Below are 20,969 nucleotides of genomic sequence, written 5' to 3'. Positions count from 1 at the left end.
AATGAAATACAGTGTCACAGCAGGTGTTATTACCCCAATGCCCCTATACTTCTTTCCTCTTAGGCCTGCTAAATGTGCAGAGTTGTCGTCATGGGAGCCATTTACAGCTGTCCGTTCCATTCGCCTGAATTACATTTCACCTAATTTCCATCTTTGTTCATGCACGGCGGTGCCAAGAGCCGGTGTTTGACACGTGTATAAATCAAAGAGCGCTTTGCCATTAGAATTAAAGTTCCCAGGTTACAAGCTACCGTTGGAGTCGGGCTGTCGAGTGCGGGTGGTATTGGCACGGTGGGACTGCGCCAAAAAAATAAATTGTGAAGTCCCCCCAATCGCAACGATTTACGAATTGGCATATTTGCGTCAATCGGGACTAAAATTGATGCCCTTTGTCGTGTATTTCCCAAATATTTTATTTAGACTTCATTTTGAAAATGTTACCGGTTTAGGACTTGGCGTATTTGCGTGTATTTCACAAATAATTTATTCAGACTTTATTTTGAAAATTGCACCAGTACTACGCCCTTTGAGGTGTATTTCCTACATCTTTTATTCAGATTTTATTTTGAAAATTCCACCAGTTTACGACTTGGCGTGTTTGCGTCAATCGGGACGAAAATTGACGCCCTTTGACATGTCTTTCCTACATGTTTTATTCAGACTTTATTTTGAAATTCCCTTTAACATGTTAATATAAAGTAGCTTACTCCCGCTTGAGGAGGAATTTTGATTACAGTTCGATTAGAAGCAATCATTAATGCTTAAGCAATGTGTGCAATGTGTCGCCTTTTTGCACTGCTGTCTAAGTGGCCTTTTTATATTTATATGAAATTATCTATGAATGCTTAACAAAAGGAGTGAACCCACATGATAAATATTGTACTGGAGTAGCTAAATATACATATATATACTGGATAGTATGTGTTCTTCCTCCTCCAGGCTTGTCTATGTCTTCATCATTCCGCCTTGTACGCCACTGATGGCCTCTGAGGCAACGCATTTCTCTCTTAATGCATGACTACCACTTGTCAGACCAGTTGGAAAGGATTTTCAAGGGCATTCCAGGCGAAATATTTCTGGAGGAAAAACTCTGACCTCTCTGACCATCCACAGAAATTTACTAATCTGGTGCTGGAAATTAATCGATATTATAATACTATATTTGTATTTCTTCACTGTTCTAGTCACATGAATAAAAGGTTATACTGGTTTTCACGTGGTTGGGGTTTTATATTTTGTTGAGAAATCTTAGTTGAAGTTTGAAGATGTCACCTTAGAGTTCTAACAAGCTAATTTTATCTGGAGTTTTTGTATGGAAGAAGTTTATTGCGTGAGCTCACCCTGACCTGACAGAACATTTCTGGAATAAACTAAAATGAAGACAGAGTGCCGAGTCTTGTTGGCCAATGTCAGTGTACAAGCTCAAAAGGGAAGAATGGTCAGAAATTCCAATAAAAACCCTCCTAACCCTTCTCAGAAGAGGTGAAGATGTTAGAAGGGAGACTAGGGTGATGTCATATTAAACTGCATTGATTCTAAAGCAGAAATCCCTCAAAATATCACTATTACAAGTTTTTTACGCACTAATTCAATGATACAATATTATCAAAGCATAATCAAAATTAAACAATCAAGCTTCCCATCGATTTGTACATTAAAAACATTTTTTGCAACAATTTGCCTCAATGCAAAACAGTAGTTGACAGTTGTCGGAATATGAAATTAGAGAATGTAAAACGTGTTTACATTTGTAGCTAATTATGACTATTAAAAACCAATTTATACCAACACTGACACATTTGTCTCTATATTGAGTTTGGCTCATTAAGTACCAAATGAACCATGTGTGTCAATCATAATAACACAGATTCATAAGTAAAAATAAATGGGTGTACATTGGATTGAAATATTTCCAAAATATTAGTCATATATGAATAGTAGGCTATAATTTACACTATGTTTTTGCAGTTTGAAATATTTCAAAAATATGAGTCATACATGAATAGTAGGCTATAATTTACACTAGTTTTTTTGCAGTTAGACATGCAAATTCTCCCAAAATAAGTCAAAATATAATATAATCCTACCAAGGTACCTAAAAGAATCAATTTCAATTCAAGCACAGCACAAATTATAGATAAAGAGTAATAAATACTCATTATTCCTTCTTGTTAACAAAAAAGCGATTTGGAGAACTATCAGCTCAATCCAAAACAAAGTACTACAAACAAATTAGATTGACTGAGTACTCACATTCAAGTATTACAACAAATCCTTACGAGTTGTGGCAAAAGTAAAAGTTAGAAATCAAACTATTGCCTAGAAAAAGTTTCCATTTCAGGGTGTAAAGTACTTTCTCATCCAACTTAAAAGTTCACTTGGTAGACATAAAATAAGTAATAATGCACTTCACCTTGAGCACAGCGAGTGGAATAAATGTATAGTTTCTAATAGCTAAATAAAAAGAAGAGGGCCGAAATAAATTGAAGACACAAGTGCTTTAAATGGAATAAAAATCTGACCTTGCCAGAAATAATTGAAGCTTTCACTAAAAACGCAACTTGCCTTCAAAAAAAAAAAAAAAGCATGTACTGGCGATATTCCAACGTAATAAGTTATTCACATACCGTAGTCTATTAAAGATCGAATTCGGTAGTACGTGGACGGCAAACGAGAGTTTGCCTGGATTTTCTGAGGCGTTGCTTTTTCTACAGATGGCTAGGCGCTTTAAAAAAAAAGTGTTGTTAGCGTTGCAGTGGAGCAACGGCTTGGGCGAGTGGACAATCATGGCACTGAGAGATAATTTCACACTTGGTGCTCGGATAAGTGTCTGGACTGCTACTGGAAGCAAAACTGGCATAGTGGCATTACACAGGAAAATCTTCTCACTTAAAGTCTAACAAAATTAAGAGTAATGGTGGATTGTCTACGTTTTTTTTGTTTTTTTTTTATTTTTATTTGTCTGTCTGTTATTAAATCTTCAATTTATAGCCGTCATTGTCCTTTCCATCAAAAAATAACCTTTTCCCTTTGGATTCTAAATGTGTTTTCCGCCTTATTACAATTATCATTTCCTCTCTTAACAGCCACCAAATTACACAAAAAACTTGATACAAGATATAATATTAATGTCATATCACAGTGGCCTTTTAGGATTAATTTATAAAAGATTGACAGGCAAATCAGTTGGTGTAATATCTGATAAATTCATAACGGAACTGGTTGATATTAAAGGGAGATGAATCTTCTAAAATGTGGCATTATAAGTTCTCTATTTGTGTAACACAAGTGTTTTTAAATAATGGAATTTCTAGGAAGTATAGAGGATTTAATGGGAATCTTATTGGGGCAGAGATAGTAAGCTGTAGGAAAAAAAAAATGTTTTTTTTTTTAATCCCATAGCAGTTCTTTCGCAGCACCCTTGTGTCACATGATTAACATGTACATAATCCTTCTGAAGAAATAAGCATGTATCACAACTCCAGAGATTAGTGGAATACAAAAAAAGGGTGTGTCTTTGATTCTGAGACAAGGAATGTTCCCAGGCAAAGATGGCGTGTTTTATTTCACTTTCTATTGTGATACAGTGCAAAACACACCTACATTCAAGTAGGGTGAATTCCCTTGTTTGCATTGAAGTGAAATTATCTGCCTCAGGTAAAAATCTATATCTATATAATATTATATACTAAGACTTCAAATGAAGGTTTAAGATCTATTTTTTAGGAATATTTTAAATATTATAAGCAACAAATTGAGAAAATGAAATCTTTCAAAAAAGCTTCACTCACTTCTATCAAGCAACGAATTAATTACATTCTAGTTTCCATGGAAACATTTCCACTAGAACTTTACATCGCTTAGGGATGTATACAAACCTACATTAATAACCTCCCAGATGTGTTTTAATAACATCAATGAAAAAAAAAATGCTACTGTATTTAAAAAATATATTCTGGTCTGAAATTAAAGATGGATTTGGGCTATGTTGGGGTGTTTTTGTCAGAAATATTCATAATAAAAGCATTTTTTTTAGGTTTATGTGATAAGTGACCACATTTTAAATCATAAAAAAAACAGTATTGACTTAAAATAGGGGAAATCATCTTACACATGAATCTGTTCACTCATTTTTAACACTCAAAACAAATGATTTGACTAAAATGAATGTTATCATGTTGTCCTACATTTTCGATTTTACTGTTGTTTTTTCCCCTCTCTTTTTCTAGACCTAACGCACATCAAATTGCTTAACTGTCAGACTGCTGGGGGGGTCCTCAAGTCCCCATAATGGATAATTATTCCCATCTATGCTCCTATTGTGGAAGAAGCCATCCATTTCATGCAACTTTGCGAGATGATGTTTAGGTCTCTGTTGCTTTTTTTTCCACGCTGGGATTCAAACTATATTTATCTGGAGACATAGGTCTCAGCAACCTGACGCAACTCCCTGGCGACAGATGAAGGAAAAAGGAACAAACAGGTGAATAACTCTGCAAATCTGCGAGTGCACGACTGCCGCAGAGCCAAACCGAGGTGAGGAAATAAGCCGCGTTGAGCCTTACAAAGCAGACGATGGCTTTTTACGCTCTACCTGCGAGTGGATCAGATTTCCCCCCGGTGCCGAAAACCGACAAAAGCAAGGTGGAAGAATTCACCTGCTAGAATACATTGTCTTCATTTAAAAAATGGCACGTCTTTTGAATGCATCGCTCGACTGGGGCGAACCAATCAAATCTGATGTTATCACTGTGCATCTCCATAAACACTTACTGGCACTTTTGTCAAGACACATTAGGATGCTAAAGATAATATTTGGGAATTTTTTTTTTTTTTAGTCGCCCGATAAACAAGCCTGCGGTATTAAGTCGGCATATCAAAACACAAGAGTGTTCACAAACGTAGTGCGAGAGCAACTCCGCGGGGAGTGTTCAAGAGTCAATGGTGAACACGGATGAGTTATGCAATCAAACCAGTCAAGGGAATGCTCATTACTGCATTTTGGGGCTTTGTTCTGTTTGGCTTATTTTATTTTATTTATTTTTTTTTGTGTCTTTCTCGGTGGAATACGGTTTTCTCATCCGAGATGTTGCACTTTTCTGTATATAATGTGCATTCTGTCTAACTTAGAACTTCTCAACAGTGCCACAATTGTAAAAAAATAATAAAAAGAAAAAGAACTAGAACCCTCTAGAACAAGGGCAGGGAAACTATGGCTTGGGAGCCGTATGTGGCTCTTTTGATGGGTGCATCTGGCTCTGTGCTAACCTGTGAGATAAAATATGGAAATGGCTGGTGACGGAACTGAGATATTACATCTAGAACTGCTTTAATCTTCATTTTTTTGGTATTAGACTCTTCTGGAATGCATCCTCTCATTGATTGGCAACAGCATAAGAATATTTTAAAAAATATTCATTTTTTCCCACTTTAAAAGTGGTGAAATTACAAAAAAAACTGAAAAGGCACCCATCTACATGTATGTATTTTGACTTTTAAATTCGTAGTATGACTCACAGGAAATAACTTTGGAAAATATGAATTGTTTGTGGCTCTCTTCGTCCAAAAAGGTTCCCGACCCCTGCTTTAAAACTCATAATTTTAAGCGCAATTTTTCAGTGTGATGAAACGTGTCTTTTGGGTTTATACATCGCTATTTATCTCACAATTATGACCAGCCCAGAGTCAAATTCATGCTGCGAAACATAGTCAATAAAATAAATTCCCATTTATAGTATTCATTCTTTACTACATAGTCATTTATCCCTATTCCAGCAAAACCTGACTCAAATAAATAACTTCATCAATACACATTTTGAGACAATTCTCCATATCCTGCCCTTTACCGAGATTGTTATTTTTTCTTTTCCTTAAAATCCATCTGTGTCATTGATAAAACTAAGATTCACAATGAGGGGACAGCCTATGAATGTTCTTATTTCCTTTCATCCATTCAAACCAGAAGTACAAGTCATATCGATTGCATTTGTTCTCTAACGCTTCGATTTGTTAAGTGGGATTTTATTAAACATCCCGGCTACGTTGGTATAAACTGGTGCGTGCCGCTATGATTGTACTGACCTAGAAAAGTAGAGTGAGGAAGATCAGGGAGTCTCCATGCACGGGAGGCGGGGGGGGTGCTAGAATCCGAGCTTCACTGAGCATGGCTGCAGTCTCCAGCCGTCAGCGGCATTGTCTTCTCCAGACAAAACCAAAGCGCCGCTGCGGAACCGGGACGAGAATTGGCATCAATCAAAAGTTTAACATATATTAGAGGATTACAAATATGGAAATAGCTCATGTCAAACTTGCATCGATGATTCTTGATGAAGTAAAACTCTCTACTGGCGTTTAGCTTTGATTTAAATTGCAAAACAAATAAGAAGAAAAGACATTTTGTGTTTACCTGTCTGTAAAAGTACTCTTTGATTCTTTGTCCGGGTACAAGAAATTGTGGAATTCATCATAAATATTGATCTGGGTCATTGGGTATTTCGTCATGTCTTTGTTTTCCTGCAAAAAAATAGAAAAAATGATGTTAAAAATACATAAGTGAGGAGTAGGGAAGTTTGACAGTATAGGGCGGGTCATTTGTTTTCCCTAGAATGTGTAGAGTGATGGTTTTAAAAGTTTATCTGTGATGACAAGCAAGAAATGCATAATTAATAAAAGATAAAGAAAATAAATGTCAATTAGCCAGATGGTAGGCAACCCATAGCAAGGCCAACTGCAGGCACACAATAGATTTCTTTCACAAAACATTCAAAAACTACCATCAATAAAAAGATGAAAATGCAATATATATACAGAAAAGGAAAATAATGACCTATTTTATGATTATTATTTCTTAATAGTAGCCTTAGGGTCAAACAAGGAAAAAGAGAATACTAATAATATAAAGCACCATTGTGCCTTTTTAATCTTAAAGTTAAACTTAAATGGATTTTATGTTTGAAAAATCATCAAAACAGACACAAAGAAGAATTTTCCCGGCCTCATCAATTTGGAATACTAATACCAGGTGGTTTGCGTGTTTGGACTTTGTAAAGTGACAGTAAAATGTGATAAGACTGGGCTTCTTAAAATACCAACCAACGCAATGGACAAAGTCTTTTTAAAGAATATAATAGCTTTGAAAATACACATTTGATGTCCTATTCAGTTTCCAGTCATCTTCTTGAGAGGAGATTACATGAAAAAGCGAATGTCAAATATTAACCAGCCTAGCTATGTTTTTTTTTTTTTTTTTTTACTCCGCTCATTTGAGCTATTTGAGACCCACACACTGCTCAGGATAAAACTGGCCTCCAGATATAGGCTCTAGTATTTGATTCGGCATATTTCTGTTCCTACGATGGAATAAAACTTGGCGTTTTTGGCCACATTTGGTTTCAGGGAAGGACGTCAAAAGCACCACCACGCATTTAATCTGACAAAAAAGTCAAAATAAAACAACAACAACAAAAAGAAGATGAAAATTGTGATTTGAATTGAAAGAGATATAAGACTTAAACAAAATATCCTAAAATTGAATCATAACACACTGTAATATCATCAAATACCATCTAAAATAATCAAAAAATCAATAACGAGTTGTCTACAAATACATCAAATCTATTTCAAATACACCAGAAATCCACACACAAAAAATTAAATGAGACAACAGGTTCCACTCTAACAAAAACAATGGCAAACATCTATTTGCCTAGTTAATTTGCAGTTAGTTCAGTCAGCCTCTGTGGGCGGTTCGAAAGAAAAAAAAATCTCGCTTCACAGCACACATCAGCTTTGCTAGCAGCTCATCTTTTATACAGAAAAAAAAGCCTATGGTGCTGCCACAAAACATTCATTTTATTCCCATGCAAACCCTCAGGTGTGAAGGTTGTCTATATAGACTATCTTCCCTTGCATTTCATTGTCCAGAGGATCTGTAACCTTTCTATACTACAACTAAGGATGTAACATAACTGCCCTAAATAGGCTTAACACATTAATTACTTACAGCGAGCTCCACAATTGAGCAAGTTCTGCTCGACTGAGTCGGAATTCACAGATGAGGATGTTTGTTAAAATTTAAGGGCTGAGCTCCGAGGTAAAGTTATTTGCAACTTATGGGAGACACCATTCTATTGTGCTTATTTTTGTCCTGGAGGCCCTTCAAAAAATATACACATACACGCATAATAAACACTAGCTTTTATTTTATTTTTTTTAAAGGAGAGCCTTTGGATCTAGTTAAATTTATCTGCACCTTGCATGGTTGCAACACCATTTTGGTGTGAATGAGTACTAATAGAAAGTACTTAGGACATGGTAAAAACATTTAGATAAATACACTACTATATAAGTACTCTACATTTACTTTTTTACCAAACAACAACCACAAAACACTAACATCATATGTAATTGTAATATATCCTCATTAATATGCATTGTTTGCATTAAATTAACAACACAGGAGCAGCATTATTATAACGAGCAACAGCAAATTAAAGAGCTTCTGCCGTGCAAACTGAGTTAACCATGAAGAAGCAGCATGTGGTAAAGTAGGGGGGAAACAAAAAAATATACATAAATAAAAATGGTTGAAAGCATATTCTTGGGTAAAGCTTGAGTGAATATTTTGATGTGAGAAGCCAAGCAAAACTGGAGACAGCTTTAACATGCTTGTTCAAATGATCACACTGAGCTTATACCCTTGTTAAACCGTCATTAAAATAAGAGAATGATGCTGCCTTGAGGAGAAAAATCATCCAAAAGATTGCTGATATTGCCATTGTGGAAAGCGGGAAAATTACTAGAGTTAGTTATGACAAGTTGGTAAAATTCAGCAGGTTTTGGGCAGATGTTGCCGTGCAGAATAGGACACAAGATTGTCTGTTGAGGGGACATGGCGCCAGAAATATGACAGACCACAGAATCAGAGTGCAGAAGGGGCAAAAATAAAAATAAAAGACAAAGTAAGGTCAATCTTTCCTTTGGCAGAATGATGAATGATCACCCCAAAATCAGAACTGGTCAAATGACAAGATAAAGAAGATGGATAAAGTCAGGAAAAAGTTGAAGTACATACAAGAAAGTCAAAGCACAAAAGTATTGAACGTCATGAACTCTATCTTGGGCCGTTGCAATGTCCGTCATCTGGACCGCAACGAGCCTGCAGAGGGGTCTGGAATCCCTGACAGAATCTTATCTGGTCTCCATCTTGGAATAAAACCCATTTCCCAGCCCGAAGACAATAAAGCGCAAGGTTAAAAGGATCCCCATCTGGAGAGTAGATTTGGTTTAAACCAAGAAATGCAGGCATAATAATGCCTCAAAATTCTGAAGTGTGGTAGACTACTATTAGTTGTCTATTTCCAGCTATAAATTAAACAAAAATATGTGTAATGGAACTCTGATTACCCTGATATTGGAATTATGAGGTGACATGAGTACATATTGGTGGTAGTCAGTCAACAAGAGTTTCAAATTAATTATTTACATCCCATCTAGTCCGTATAATAACAAGGAAATGGCTGCTTAAAAAGATTTTTCGGGGAAATGACAACGCAAATAGTCTTGATAAATTAACATTCATTGTAAGACTTTTCCCCAATGGAAAGGGGAATTTAACTATCAACTGAAATAAGTCAATTTGCCTTTTTGATATTCAAGTTGAGTTGAGTTAGTACTCTTAAATCCCAGAGAGGAATTTTAAAGCTCTCCATCAATTAGCATCTTGGTTAATTTGAAGTGCTGAAAGCGTAAATCACTTGTTACCTTGCTTCAGTAATGTCCTTTTAATGACCCTTTAGTGCCCATATGGTGTCTTGCTGAGTCTTTTTTCTTTATTTTTTTTCACCAAGCACATCAAAAGGCTATTGGGCCACAGCTGTGTGACTGCAAATGGGAAGACTAAAAAAATAAAAAGTTAGTCATCGGAAGCAGGCCGGTAAAGTTTTATTTACTTTTGAGTTTTTGCATATTTTGAATGCTGCGAAATGCATTTCCAGTCATAATATCAAGTCACAAGTGTATCAAGATGAGCACAGCATGAAGCCGAGCATTTAAAGGTGAACTGCTGTCAAAACGTTGACATCATCGGCAAAGTATATCCGTCAGATCTGCCAAAAACTCAAAATCTACAGGATCAAAGTCTCTTAATGAGCATCACATACTGATATGTGGATTTTTTTTAAAGCTTAGTTCTTGTTCAAAACAACTGGATCGGTCTTGTTGAATATTTCATCTTCTGAGAAAAAATCTGCAGAGTTGCACTGAATCCCTTTCATTCTACTGAAATGTCATTATTAATTATTATCATTATTATTATTACATTCAACCTTCTTCAGCTGCCACACTTTTGACAGGTTCTTCTTCCCAATTGCATATTTCACTTCCTCCCACAGATTCTTTATTTTTCTACAGCTGGTAAATACCAACATTTGTACAATAACGTTGCATAGTTTTCGATTAAAAAAAAACCTGACTTTGCCTTTCACAAAACAATAAATGTTCTCAGTCTGTAGAGGTAAAACTTGGCTTGGGTGTAAGGAATAGGTTCCAAATTGCAAAGTAATCTATCTACAAAAATGTCCACCCTTGGAGAGCAGCACGCCACAAAGGTATTATCCATCACACAACTTCAATTAAAGTGCTGTTAAACCTATTTAGAGGTTCACCCTAGTTCATTATAACTTGGATTTTTTTTGGCACTGCTTTATATTAAACACTATTCAAAATCAAAGTGAATTTCACTTTATGAAGTACGTACATCCAACTCCTCTACCCAGCAATTTAACACCACCTAAATAAGATATGACATACTACCTCTAAGAATGTGTGACCGGACATTTGGTCGCCGGTCTTTTGGTCCATTTTGGTCGCCGTTCAAATGTACTTGGGTATTAAACAGTACTTGGATATTAAACAGTACTTGGGTATTAAACAGTACTTGGGTATTAAACAGTACTTGGATATTAAACAGTACTTGGGTATTAAACAGTACTTGGGTATTAAACAGTACTTGGATATTAAACAGTACTTGGATATTAAACAGTCCTTGGATATTAAACAGTCCTTGGATATTAAACAGTCCTTGGATATTAAACAGTCCTTGGATATTAAACAGTACTTAGATATTAAACAGTCCTTGGATATTAAACAGTACTTAGATATTAAACAGTACTTGGATATTAAACAGTCCTTAGATATTAAACAGTCCTTAGATATTAAACAGAACTTGGATATTAAACAGTCCTTGGATTATAAACAGTACTTGGATATTAAACAGTCATTGGATATTAAATAGTACTTGGATATTAAACAGTACTTGGATATTAAACAGTACTTGGATATTAAGCATTACTTGGATATTAAACAGATTGTTAGGACCACAAGTAAGAGTTAACTTTTGGGCTACTCATACGTCGGACTGATGATCAATTAACGACATATCGAGAATCATCTATTGTGAAATGTGACTTATTAACGCGAGAAATTGTTGACAGACTGAGGCAATGTCGCCCGCGAGGGACAAACACAGGCATCATCCAAGGTGGCGCTGACGACGTGACTTACTCGCTCGCCACAGCAAATGTCACCACCTCTAATGAGGGTGAGAGTAGTGGCACTGGTGTCGCGGATTGGGGTGAACGCCGCCATCCCAAAATGGAACGATGGGTGCCGAAAACAACCGAGAAGTAGAAAATTGGCTTTTTACTTTTAGTGTTGTAACTTGGAACACACGCAATACAAGAGTTATGATGGATTCTTTCTTTTCCTAATTGAAATGAAATCTAGGAAATCAGTAGAATTTGAAAAATTGTAGGTTCAATTAGTGTCACTTAGTGAAGTTGCATATGAATTATTAAATTATAACAGTTGCAATGTGTCATCTAATTTAAGTAGTAAGTTTTTCAATTCAACTTTGGACACGATGTGGCCATGGAACTGACTCACAGTTAAATTTTACAAAATAATAATAATATATTTGGTTTCTTTGAACAAAGCCTTCAAATATACAAACCTCAAGGATGTTGTTTTTCTCATTTTGTCTTGTAAAAGAATGGTTTATAATAAATGATTTTATTTTCCAAGGCAAAGTTATCATGGTTTACTCATAGCTGCTTTTAATTCCCAATGGTTTTTCAAATCAGATTTATTTTTTTTTTTTATTATCAAAGGTTGTTTTAGATGAATTTACATTTCTGGCTTCAAAGAAAGGGTTGCAAAATGTAAAATCCTTCTTTTAAGTTACGGCTGAGTCACAATTTAACCATATTGAAAGTCCTGAATCTGTAGATAACTGGAATGAGATCATGTGCAAAGATGTATGGACATAAAAATGTAAAGGCATAAGAGAAAGTGCCATTTTCCGTTTTACGGATGATCCAGCTGCTGCATATTAAGACTATCATTTTTTTCTTCTGTCTGGACATTTTATTACATTTATTTCTTTATTTTTTTAATCCTGGTTGCTCAAGAACACATAATAGCCAACAATGGAACATTAGCACCCTCCTCGGGCCAAAGAATGTCACAACTTGTTGCAGGTGGAGGTGCCTTTGCTATTTTTTTACAACTTCTGAGCCTATAAAAACACCACCAAGCAATTATCCAAAGTACTAGGGGGGAAATCTTGTTCTCCAACTCCTTTGGCAAATCATTCAAGCCTGGAATTTACTTACAACCATTCTTTAAAATACTCTCTTTCCCAGTTTTATATGGTAATAGATTTAAAATAATGTTGTACTATTGTATTACTATTTTAATCCGCATTTGCTTCTGTGTATTTGTGAGTTTTTAGTTGTTAGAAAGGATGTGTTGGTAATATAAATTATATCAAAAAATATATTAATATGAATGCTAGAAATAATCGCAACAAATACAGATATGATGTTACACTAGAAGTTCATCAAATTGTTCATTGAAACTGCAATGTATTTTTAACAGTTTTCAGTGATGTATAACTTCTAATTTTATTGTAAGTAATAAAGTAGTATGCCATTGAGGAAAAGGTTTTATTACATACTCGGGCGAAACTGACCGACTTTTTAGCTGCTGCTAGTAAAATTTTGTAGTATATTTTCAGCTTTGACATTTACAGTCAAATGTATATTTATTGCGCTTGAAGAAGTGAATGAATGGAGATTGTAATTTAGCTTAAAAGCTTTACTATTGGAGTAAATGTAATGTTTTTTAGTTGTTTTGTTTTCATCTAGTAAAGCTAAATAGTTGGTAAGTTGTGTATGTTGAAGCCTAGATATATATTGTACATAATAAAATGTACTTGAGCTCTTTGGTAGGCGTGTTGGCTGAAACTCCACCCATTATATTTTTTAACTAGCTGTAGTCATAACTAGCAACTAGTTAGATTGTTCTCCATTGCATCGGAAAAACGTCTGTAAGGTACGTCTATATAGATATTGTCTAACATTCTTTCTGCTTTCTCTATAGCTTATGTATTTAGTATTATGTCATTCTGGTATGTTTATACAGTTCTTTAAAAAGATATACAAAAAAAACATGGTTTCTATTCTTTGCAATGATCATAACAAATAAGAACTTTAATTGCCAGCCACTTTTTGTTGGGTAGTTATTAAAGATGATGCTCACAAATGGACTTTTTATATATATTTCAAATGAATTAATTTTGTTTCAAATATTTATGAAAAGCACAATGTTGACACTAGGGATGACAAGGGTGGAGAAGAGAAAAAAAAGTTGCTTAACCAGTTTGAACTGCCGGGTTTGAACTATCATTTTACATAAATGCAAAAGAGGTTTTTTAAAATTTAAAGGTACGGTAGGATTTTTTTCCTTCTGAGCTGTTTACTGGCCACTGAAGAAATGTTTAATGATTAAGAATCAAACTCCTCACACCATTTCAAAGTAAAAGTCAATGGCATATGTTCAAAGAGCGATTTTAGTACTTCAGAGGTGATTAATTCTTATTTTTACCTCATAAAGAGCCAGGAAATGTTATGTAATTTCTTATTCATAATATTGAAACATGTCAATTTCTTGTTTGTGTTTGTTCTGCGAGGACGTTCCTTGCTAATCCAGAAGTTCCTGTTTGCCAATACTCACACGGTTTTACTTTTCATTTCAGCTATAAATACATTTCATTAAAAAAAAAACCTTTAAAAACTAAGATACACATTATTTTGTTATGCCTAAGCAAAAGCTAATATAATCCGAGTTTGTTGCAATTTGTTTTTTCATGTATTAAGCTTTAGACATCTGATATACTGTCACCTTGAAATGTGCAAACTAATACGGTGATACTGATAAGCCAGAGTTTAATAGTACAAAATCACATTGTAGTTTGGCAATGTCACAATGAGAACATTTGGCACTAGAACAGAGTAAATGTTCTTAAAAGTTAATGATAGCTATTACAGTACAATAATGTAATACACTAATACTAAAGCATGACGGAACATTAGATTGTCATACTCAAGGACAGTAATGTTGGCTAATTGGACTATTGGGAGTCTTTTATGGGGATTTCAGACATCATTTGATTGACAAAGAAACTTAAAGTAGAAAGTCAAGGTGTTCCATCAAATTGTGATGAATGAAGGACCTTTTGAATAAACTAAAATCTCCAGATTTCGCTATTTTTGCTGAATATACTAATCACTTTTCCATGAGCTAAATGGATGTTGTTTTTTTTCAATACCAAAATCTGCAGGCTGAGTTTACAACGATGAACTGGTCTGGATTGGAGGTCCTGCTGAGCGGCGTCAACAAATATTCCACAGCTTTCGGCCGGGTCTGGCTCTCTATGGTTTTCATTTTCCGGGTGTTGGTTTTTGTAGTGGCCGCCCAGCGAGTGTGGGGGGACGAGAGCAAGGACTTTGTATGCAACACCCAGCAGCCCGGCTGCACCAACGTCTGCTATGACTTTTTCTTTCCCATCTCCCACATCCGCTTATGGGCCCTGCAGCTTATCTTTGTCACGTGTCCGACCTTGATGGTGACGTGTCACGTCAAATACCGGGAAAATAAAGAGCGGACCTTCAACAAGACGCACAAAAATGAACATTTATATTCCAATCCGGGGAAAAAACGTGGTGGTCTTTGGTGGACCTACTTGGTAAGGATGAGATTGATCAATTGATGGTGTTTTACCAAATTTTACCGCGACCGGACGTTTGGTCGCTGGTCTTTTGGTCGCCAGACGTTTGGTTGCCGGATGTTTGGTCCCTTTTGGTCCCTGGTCTTTTGGTCGCCGGTCAAATGGTGACAGAGAGTTTACATTTAAAGCCAGCGCTCAAAATTATATTCAAGAGAGTTTAATATCTTACAGAGAGTTTAATATCTAAGAGAGAGTTTAATATCTAAGAGAGAGAGTTTAATATCTAAGAGAGAGAGTTTAATATCTAAGAGAGAGAGTTTAATATCTAAGTACTGTTTAATATCTAAGTACTGTTTAATATCCAAGTAATGTTTAATATCCAAGTACTGTTTAATATCCAAGTACTGTTTAATATCCAAGTACTGTTTAATATCCAAGTACTGTTTAATATCCAAGTACTGTTTAATATCCAAGTACTGTGTACTATCTAAGTACTGTTTAATATCTAAGTACATTTGACCGGCGACCAAACGTCCAAGCACCAATTTTCACAGACTATGTGTTGCACTTTTTTTTGTTTTTCTGCACATCAATGGTGTCTCCTTTTTATCAATTAGGTCAGCTTGATTCTCAAGGCGACCTTTGACGTGGGTTTCCTCTTGATTCTTCACCACATCTACGATGGCTTCGACCTGCCCCGTTTGTCCAAGTGTGAGCTGGACCCCTGTCCCAACGTGGTGGACTGCTTCATCTCAAGGCCTACGGAGAAAAAAATCTTCACCCTTTTCATGGTGGTGTCTTCAGTGCTCTGTACTTGTATGTGCATCTGCGAAATGGTTTACTTCATCTGCAAGCGCATCCGGAAATGGAAAGCCAAAAGGAATGAAATGATGAGGCGGGAATTCGCCGACCAACATCAAATGAGATTGCTGAAGACCTCCGGGTCAAGAAATTCGATCCGTGTGGATCCAACGGCCTCCGTCGAAAACCTCAATAACAGGGTTGAGAAAGAGCGCAAAGAAACTAAAAGTGAACCGCAATGCGAAAAAGGCCATTGTTGAACGCATTTAAGGAGCGGAGAATATGATTGGATGGCAGCTGTTGAACATATGAACATATGCATATTCATCAATCATGACTCTGCATGAAGAAATGTGGGATATTTATATATTCACAACTACGATGTTGTATTTATGTCAAAGGCGGGGAGCGATATGTTTTATTTTCACATATGCCATAAACAATTCATATTTTTAAACATGATCCCTTAAAGAGTTATACTCAGAATTTAACAGTAAAGATACATGAAAATGTGTGCAAAAAAGTCTGAATTATTTTGAGAACATTATTTCACTGTTGCTAATCAATGAGAGTATACATAAGTCTAATGAAGAATATATTATTTAAAAAGGCGGAGAGCCATATACACCCATCAAAAGAGCCAGATATGGCTCCCGAGCCATAGGTTCCCCACCCCTGGCCTAAACCCTTTAAAAATGAGAAAAGTAAACCAATTATGTAAAAGATATTTTATCAAATGTATGTGTGACGTTAAAATATGAGACAATTATTTATTAAGCCATTAAAATGAATACATTATGCAACGATATTTTTGAATTTTGAGTGACAGTTTAGTAAACGTACGTACACACGCATAAACCCACATTACCTGTTGGCCGTTGAAGCACTTTAATGCTGTAGATCTCTAAATATTTCCTTTTTTTCCTCAATTGGGGTTTTGTATATTGCTTAATCTGTGTTTTGGTTTGGTGCATTTGATTGAAGTTACTTTATGACCTAGTTTAATTTCTCAGTGTTGCCTTAGTTCAACCCGCTGTAGGCTCAGCCAATAATATCTGCCGAATCAGCTTCCTACAGCAAACTTTGTTTCTTGCCCGGGTGCTTCTTTGTCCTTTTTGACTGTATTTATTTGCCTGCTTCATTTCAGTTCTATTCAATTATTTGGTGCTGTCGGCACAATGTGGCGCCTGTGTGTTTATCCTTGTGTGTACTTTAATTCCCCAGAGATTTTTCCAATGTTATTTTTGTATTATTGTGCACTCATGTTCCGTTTTCACATAGAAAATAAATATTTGTAGTTTGCTTCTGATGTTCTAAGAGTCTTTTTCTAGTACTTTTTTTTAGTAGGCATTGAACCCAAATTGTTAATTGTGTCACACATCAAAATATATTATTCAATTCATAAGTGCCTTATGGGAAATTGTGATGAGTTTCGACGAAACACATGCCTAAAGAAAGACTCAAATAGTTTCATTTCCATTTCATGTAATCTGGAAAATTACCAAAGGTTGGTTTTGAAGTGAAACAAGTTACATTTACAAGTAACATTGAAACTCAACCCTATCAACCCACTTGAGGAATGAAAAGGATGCCGGTTGACCTATTATAATTAAAGTGGATTTCACATACCTCGTGATTAAGTCTTCTTTGGATCCTCCCGTCAACAAAGACTGCTTCATGTTGTTGTCCTATTGGGGAAAAAAGCCACATAATTATAAACAGGCATACACTACTTATCATGTGACTAATTATTTAGTTATAATTTATTGTTAGGATTTACTTATCTTAATTCATTTGTTTGTTGTTGTTATTTGTGCACTTTACGGAGAGTTAAATCTCATTCTATTGACCAAAGCATAAAATTCAAGTCAATGTGCATCTACAAGATGATGTCCTTTGTCTCCAAGCGTATCATGAAATCTTACAAGAGGAGTTTTGCCATTTTATTTTGTATAAAATGACTCATTGGTTTGTTGTATTGTACTGCCATCTACTGTCGGTTGAAGAAATGGCACGCATAAAAAGTACAGTAGCTTCTTGTGAGTTATTTACAACAATCAATAAAAAGCGATCAGATCACTTGTGTCATTGTGTTAAGATATTAAGCATAAAAATGCGTATTTTTGCTCCCAATACGGGGTATATAATGATGGATAGGAATCAGACAATTTAATAAAGCTTACATGAGGACCAATTGTTTGTAATGAGTGAATTATAGATTGACTTGGTCTTAATTCCAAAATTTTCAAATCGCAGCCTCACACACGTCAAATGTATCATAACATATTATTTTGTGTACCAAAATGTTTAGGAAACAGTCAAGAATTTCCCGTTTTAATACCAATAAAGCAGGGGAAACCACTTACTTTACGTCCACCATCATAAACGCCAAATTCCCACGCTTAAGAAAAATACAGGACATTGCGTAGCTTCTACTTGTCCAATCAAAATGGAGAAGGAAGTGCGCAGTTTGGTTATCCAATTAAAATCGTGTGCGTGGGTGCGGTTTGGATAGACAGTAAAATGGACCAATCATTATAAGGGTGAGGTGTCAGAACCCACCCTCTTGCAAAAAGGAAGTAATAAGTAAAAATGAGTTACAACTACGGAAAGGTACGGCCAATATTTACTTGATATTCTAACAGAAAATCGCTTGTTAACATATTAGTCGCAACCTAACAGTCAAATCCTTGAAAATGTTTGTGATTTCCATCGTCATCAATGTCAAACGTCGTTAGCATTTGTCAGCTAGACTTAAATTCAGTAGTTTCAATGTTTCTCTACGACTAGACGTCAGACAAACCTTAGATTTATTACTAGTATCCATACTAGAACGCCTAATTGAATGGATTATTATGACATAAGATCAAATAGATTAATTGAGTATGTGCACTTAAATTTGCCAAACCATTTAATGTAAATAAAAACCAAAAAAACATGACTGATTGCATTACAGCTACGATCTGTGGCCAATTGGGTGATCTGTAGTCTATATGAATTAATAATAAATGAAAAATTATCTTTTTTGGACTGTTTATTAGGGCTACCCAGGAGCTGGACGCCCAGTACCCAATGCCCCTTACAGTGGAAGCGGCGGACCATACAGTGGCGCAACAGCACCATCAAGTGGCCCTTATGTTCAAGGACAAGGGGGTTACAACGGACCTGTACCAGGGAGTGGGGGTTACGGGGGTCAACCTCATGGAGCACGTTATAATCATCCTGCTCCTTCAGGTACTCCCACACTTTTTTGTTTTGTTTTAGCAAGCTTATTTCTCTTATTTTTTTCTCTACTCGCATAATTTGTGCAAAAGTGATCGATGTGAATGAACCAAGTCACAGACTGAAAGGCTCGGTTTATCCCACCCAGCAGGAAGAAAGTGTCAAAGCTTTCATGGTGCAATGATAAAAACACACTTTCTCCTTGTTCATCATATTTCCCATCAGCTTTTATGCTCTGTCAATAGGAAACATCCCCCCTGGTGTCAACCCAGAGGCTTACCAGTGGTTTCAGAGTGTCGACTCGGACCACAGCGGCTATATCAACTTGAAAGAGCTAAAGCAAGCACTACTCAACTCCAATTGGTCCAATTTTAATGATGAAACTTGCCTTATGATGATCAGTAAGTCCTCCTGTACTAGCATCGCAAATATTATTAAAATACACCCATCAGGCGTTCCAGATTGCTGACGTTTTGTGTTGACTTTTAGACATGTTTGACAGAACCAGATCAAGTCGCATGGACCTTTTTGCCTTCTCAGCCATGTGGGATTTTGTTCAGAAATGGCGAGCACTCTTTCAGCAATACGACAGGGATCGTTCAGGGTCTATCAGTTCTACAGAGCTACATCAAGGTGAAAACTGTACAACCACAGAACTCTAATGAACATAATTAACTCACCACTTTTCTCTCACCTCAATCAGCCCTGGCACAGATGGGCTACAATTTGAGTCCTCAGTTCTCCGAGTCATTGATACGTCGCTTCGGAGTGCACGCTTCCCGTCCCGGCATCCAATTGGATGGCTTCATTCAAGTGTGCACCCAATTGCAGAGCATGACTCAGGTCTTCCAAGAGAAAGACACCACCAGGACAGGCAACATCCGACTTGCCTATGAGGATTTCCTCGGTGGAGCCATCACAAGACTCATGTGAACGGAGTTTTGCCTGCAGGGATCAACAGTTATTGGTTTAAATTTGGCGTAACTGCAGTATATTGTTACATGTTGCTATAGAGACATGAAACATAACCTACAGATATCTGCTTAATACAATTTTTTTGACATCACAGTCAAAAACAAACAAATTGGTGTTAAGATGAATAATACAATTACTAACACTAATAAACCATCATATGCTAAATATACTATAGGGTGTTCTATAAGTAAAATCGTTATATGGATGAAGAAATTGTTTACAGAGGTGAAAGAGACATGCAAATGTCACTTAGAAGTATTAAATGGTTGTTGGAATATATTTTGATAGTGCCTTCTGCTGCAAGAATATCATATTTTTGTACCTTGATAGCAAAGTTCCAATGATGTTGAACAAAACAAACAATTTTGCACAACTTACTTTACATTCCAATGAGTCGGTTTAATGTCAAAATTATGATTTTTGTTTTGAGTTTTTCATTACTTTTGTGATGACACCATCATTTGCAATGAATGGGGAATTGTATTTTGAAAAGACACTTTGCACACACTTCTAAATCATGCTCTATTGCCAAAATAAAAAGCCAAAAGTGATCAGCTTCTGTATTAGTATCATTTAAATGTCTAGAAGTAAAAAATAAACACCAAAATGCATGTCATCACAATGTTCATAATGTGCAATACTACTGTATTTTAAAGGATTAAAGCTCAACCAAAATGTATTTACAGCTTCCCCCACAGACGTTAGGATGAATACAATGTATTTTTTTAAGTATGAAAGCCTAATCATTGGTGTGGTCTTGATGCTATAAAACAATTTAGTTTTAGTAGAACGTGTGTTAAAGCAACACTGATGCACCTCGGTTGGCAGTGTATCATTTTGACCGCTAGAGGGTGGTAAGTGCAAGGGAAAACAACATAACGAGCAAGAACATTCTCCCAATCCT

At 35.9% G+C, this 20,969-nt stretch overlaps 2 protein-coding genes and 1 long non-coding RNA gene across 3 annotated transcripts in view; 2 read left to right on the top strand and 1 right to left on the bottom strand.

The window, feature by feature from the left end:
- LOC144214459 (uncharacterized) overlaps positions 1–6,219 on the bottom strand; it is a 61,612-nt gene extending 55,393 nt beyond the window's left edge. The window contains exon 1 of the long non-coding RNA XR_013330234.1: positions 6,082–6,219. This is a non-coding gene — a long non-coding RNA (uncharacterized LOC144214459). The remainder of the gene's footprint in view (positions 1–6,081) is intronic.
- Positions 6,220–13,327: 7,108 nt separating this feature from the next.
- On the top strand, positions 13,328–16,268 carry gjb9b (gap junction protein beta 9b). The gene is made up of 3 exons (XM_077743809.1): positions 13,328–13,392; positions 14,681–15,085; positions 15,685–16,268. Exons 2-3 carry the CDS (start codon positions 14,696–14,698, stop codon positions 16,126–16,128), a joined length of 834 nt encoding a protein of 277 aa, XP_077599935.1. The 5' UTR covers positions 13,328–13,392; positions 14,681–14,695; the 3' UTR covers positions 16,129–16,268.
- A 2,150-nt stretch (positions 16,269–18,418) lies between these two features.
- Positions 18,419–20,616, top strand: pef1 (penta-EF-hand domain containing 1). The gene is made up of 5 exons (XM_077743555.1): positions 18,419–18,481; positions 18,910–19,102; positions 19,336–19,491; positions 19,580–19,723; positions 19,794–20,616. The coding sequence occupies exons 1-5, from the start codon at positions 18,461–18,463 to the stop codon at positions 20,021–20,023; spliced, it is 744 nt and encodes a 247-aa protein (XP_077599681.1). The 5' UTR covers positions 18,419–18,460; the 3' UTR covers positions 20,024–20,616.
- The last annotated feature ends 353 nt before the right edge of the window (positions 20,617–20,969 follow it).

Source organism: Stigmatopora nigra, chromosome 21 (assembly GCF_051989575.1).
Source record: "Stigmatopora nigra isolate UIUO_SnigA chromosome 21, RoL_Snig_1.1, whole genome shotgun sequence".
Classification (NCBI taxonomy): domain Eukaryota; kingdom Metazoa; phylum Chordata; class Actinopteri; order Syngnathiformes; family Syngnathidae; genus Stigmatopora; species Stigmatopora nigra.
This window is presented reverse-complemented; position numbering and strand designations above follow the sequence as displayed.

Coding starts and splice junctions, on each gene's coding strand:
- pef1 (XM_077743555.1), top strand. CDS start 18,461: ATGAGTTACAACTACGGAAAG. Junction 19,103..19,335: donor TAATCATCCTGCTCCTTCAG/GTACTCCCACAC, acceptor CTCTGTCAATAG/GAAACATCCCCCCTGGTGTC. Junction 19,724..19,793: donor TTCTACAGAGCTACATCAAG/GTGAAAACTGTA, acceptor CACCTCAATCAG/CCCTGGCACAGATGGGCTAC.
- gjb9b (XM_077743809.1), top strand. CDS start 14,696: ATGAACTGGTCTGGATTGGAGGTCCTGCTGAGCGGCGTCAACAAATAT. Junction 15,086..15,684: donor GTCTTTGGTGGACCTACTTG/GTAAGGATGAGA, acceptor TTTATCAATTAG/GTCAGCTTGATTCTCAAGGC.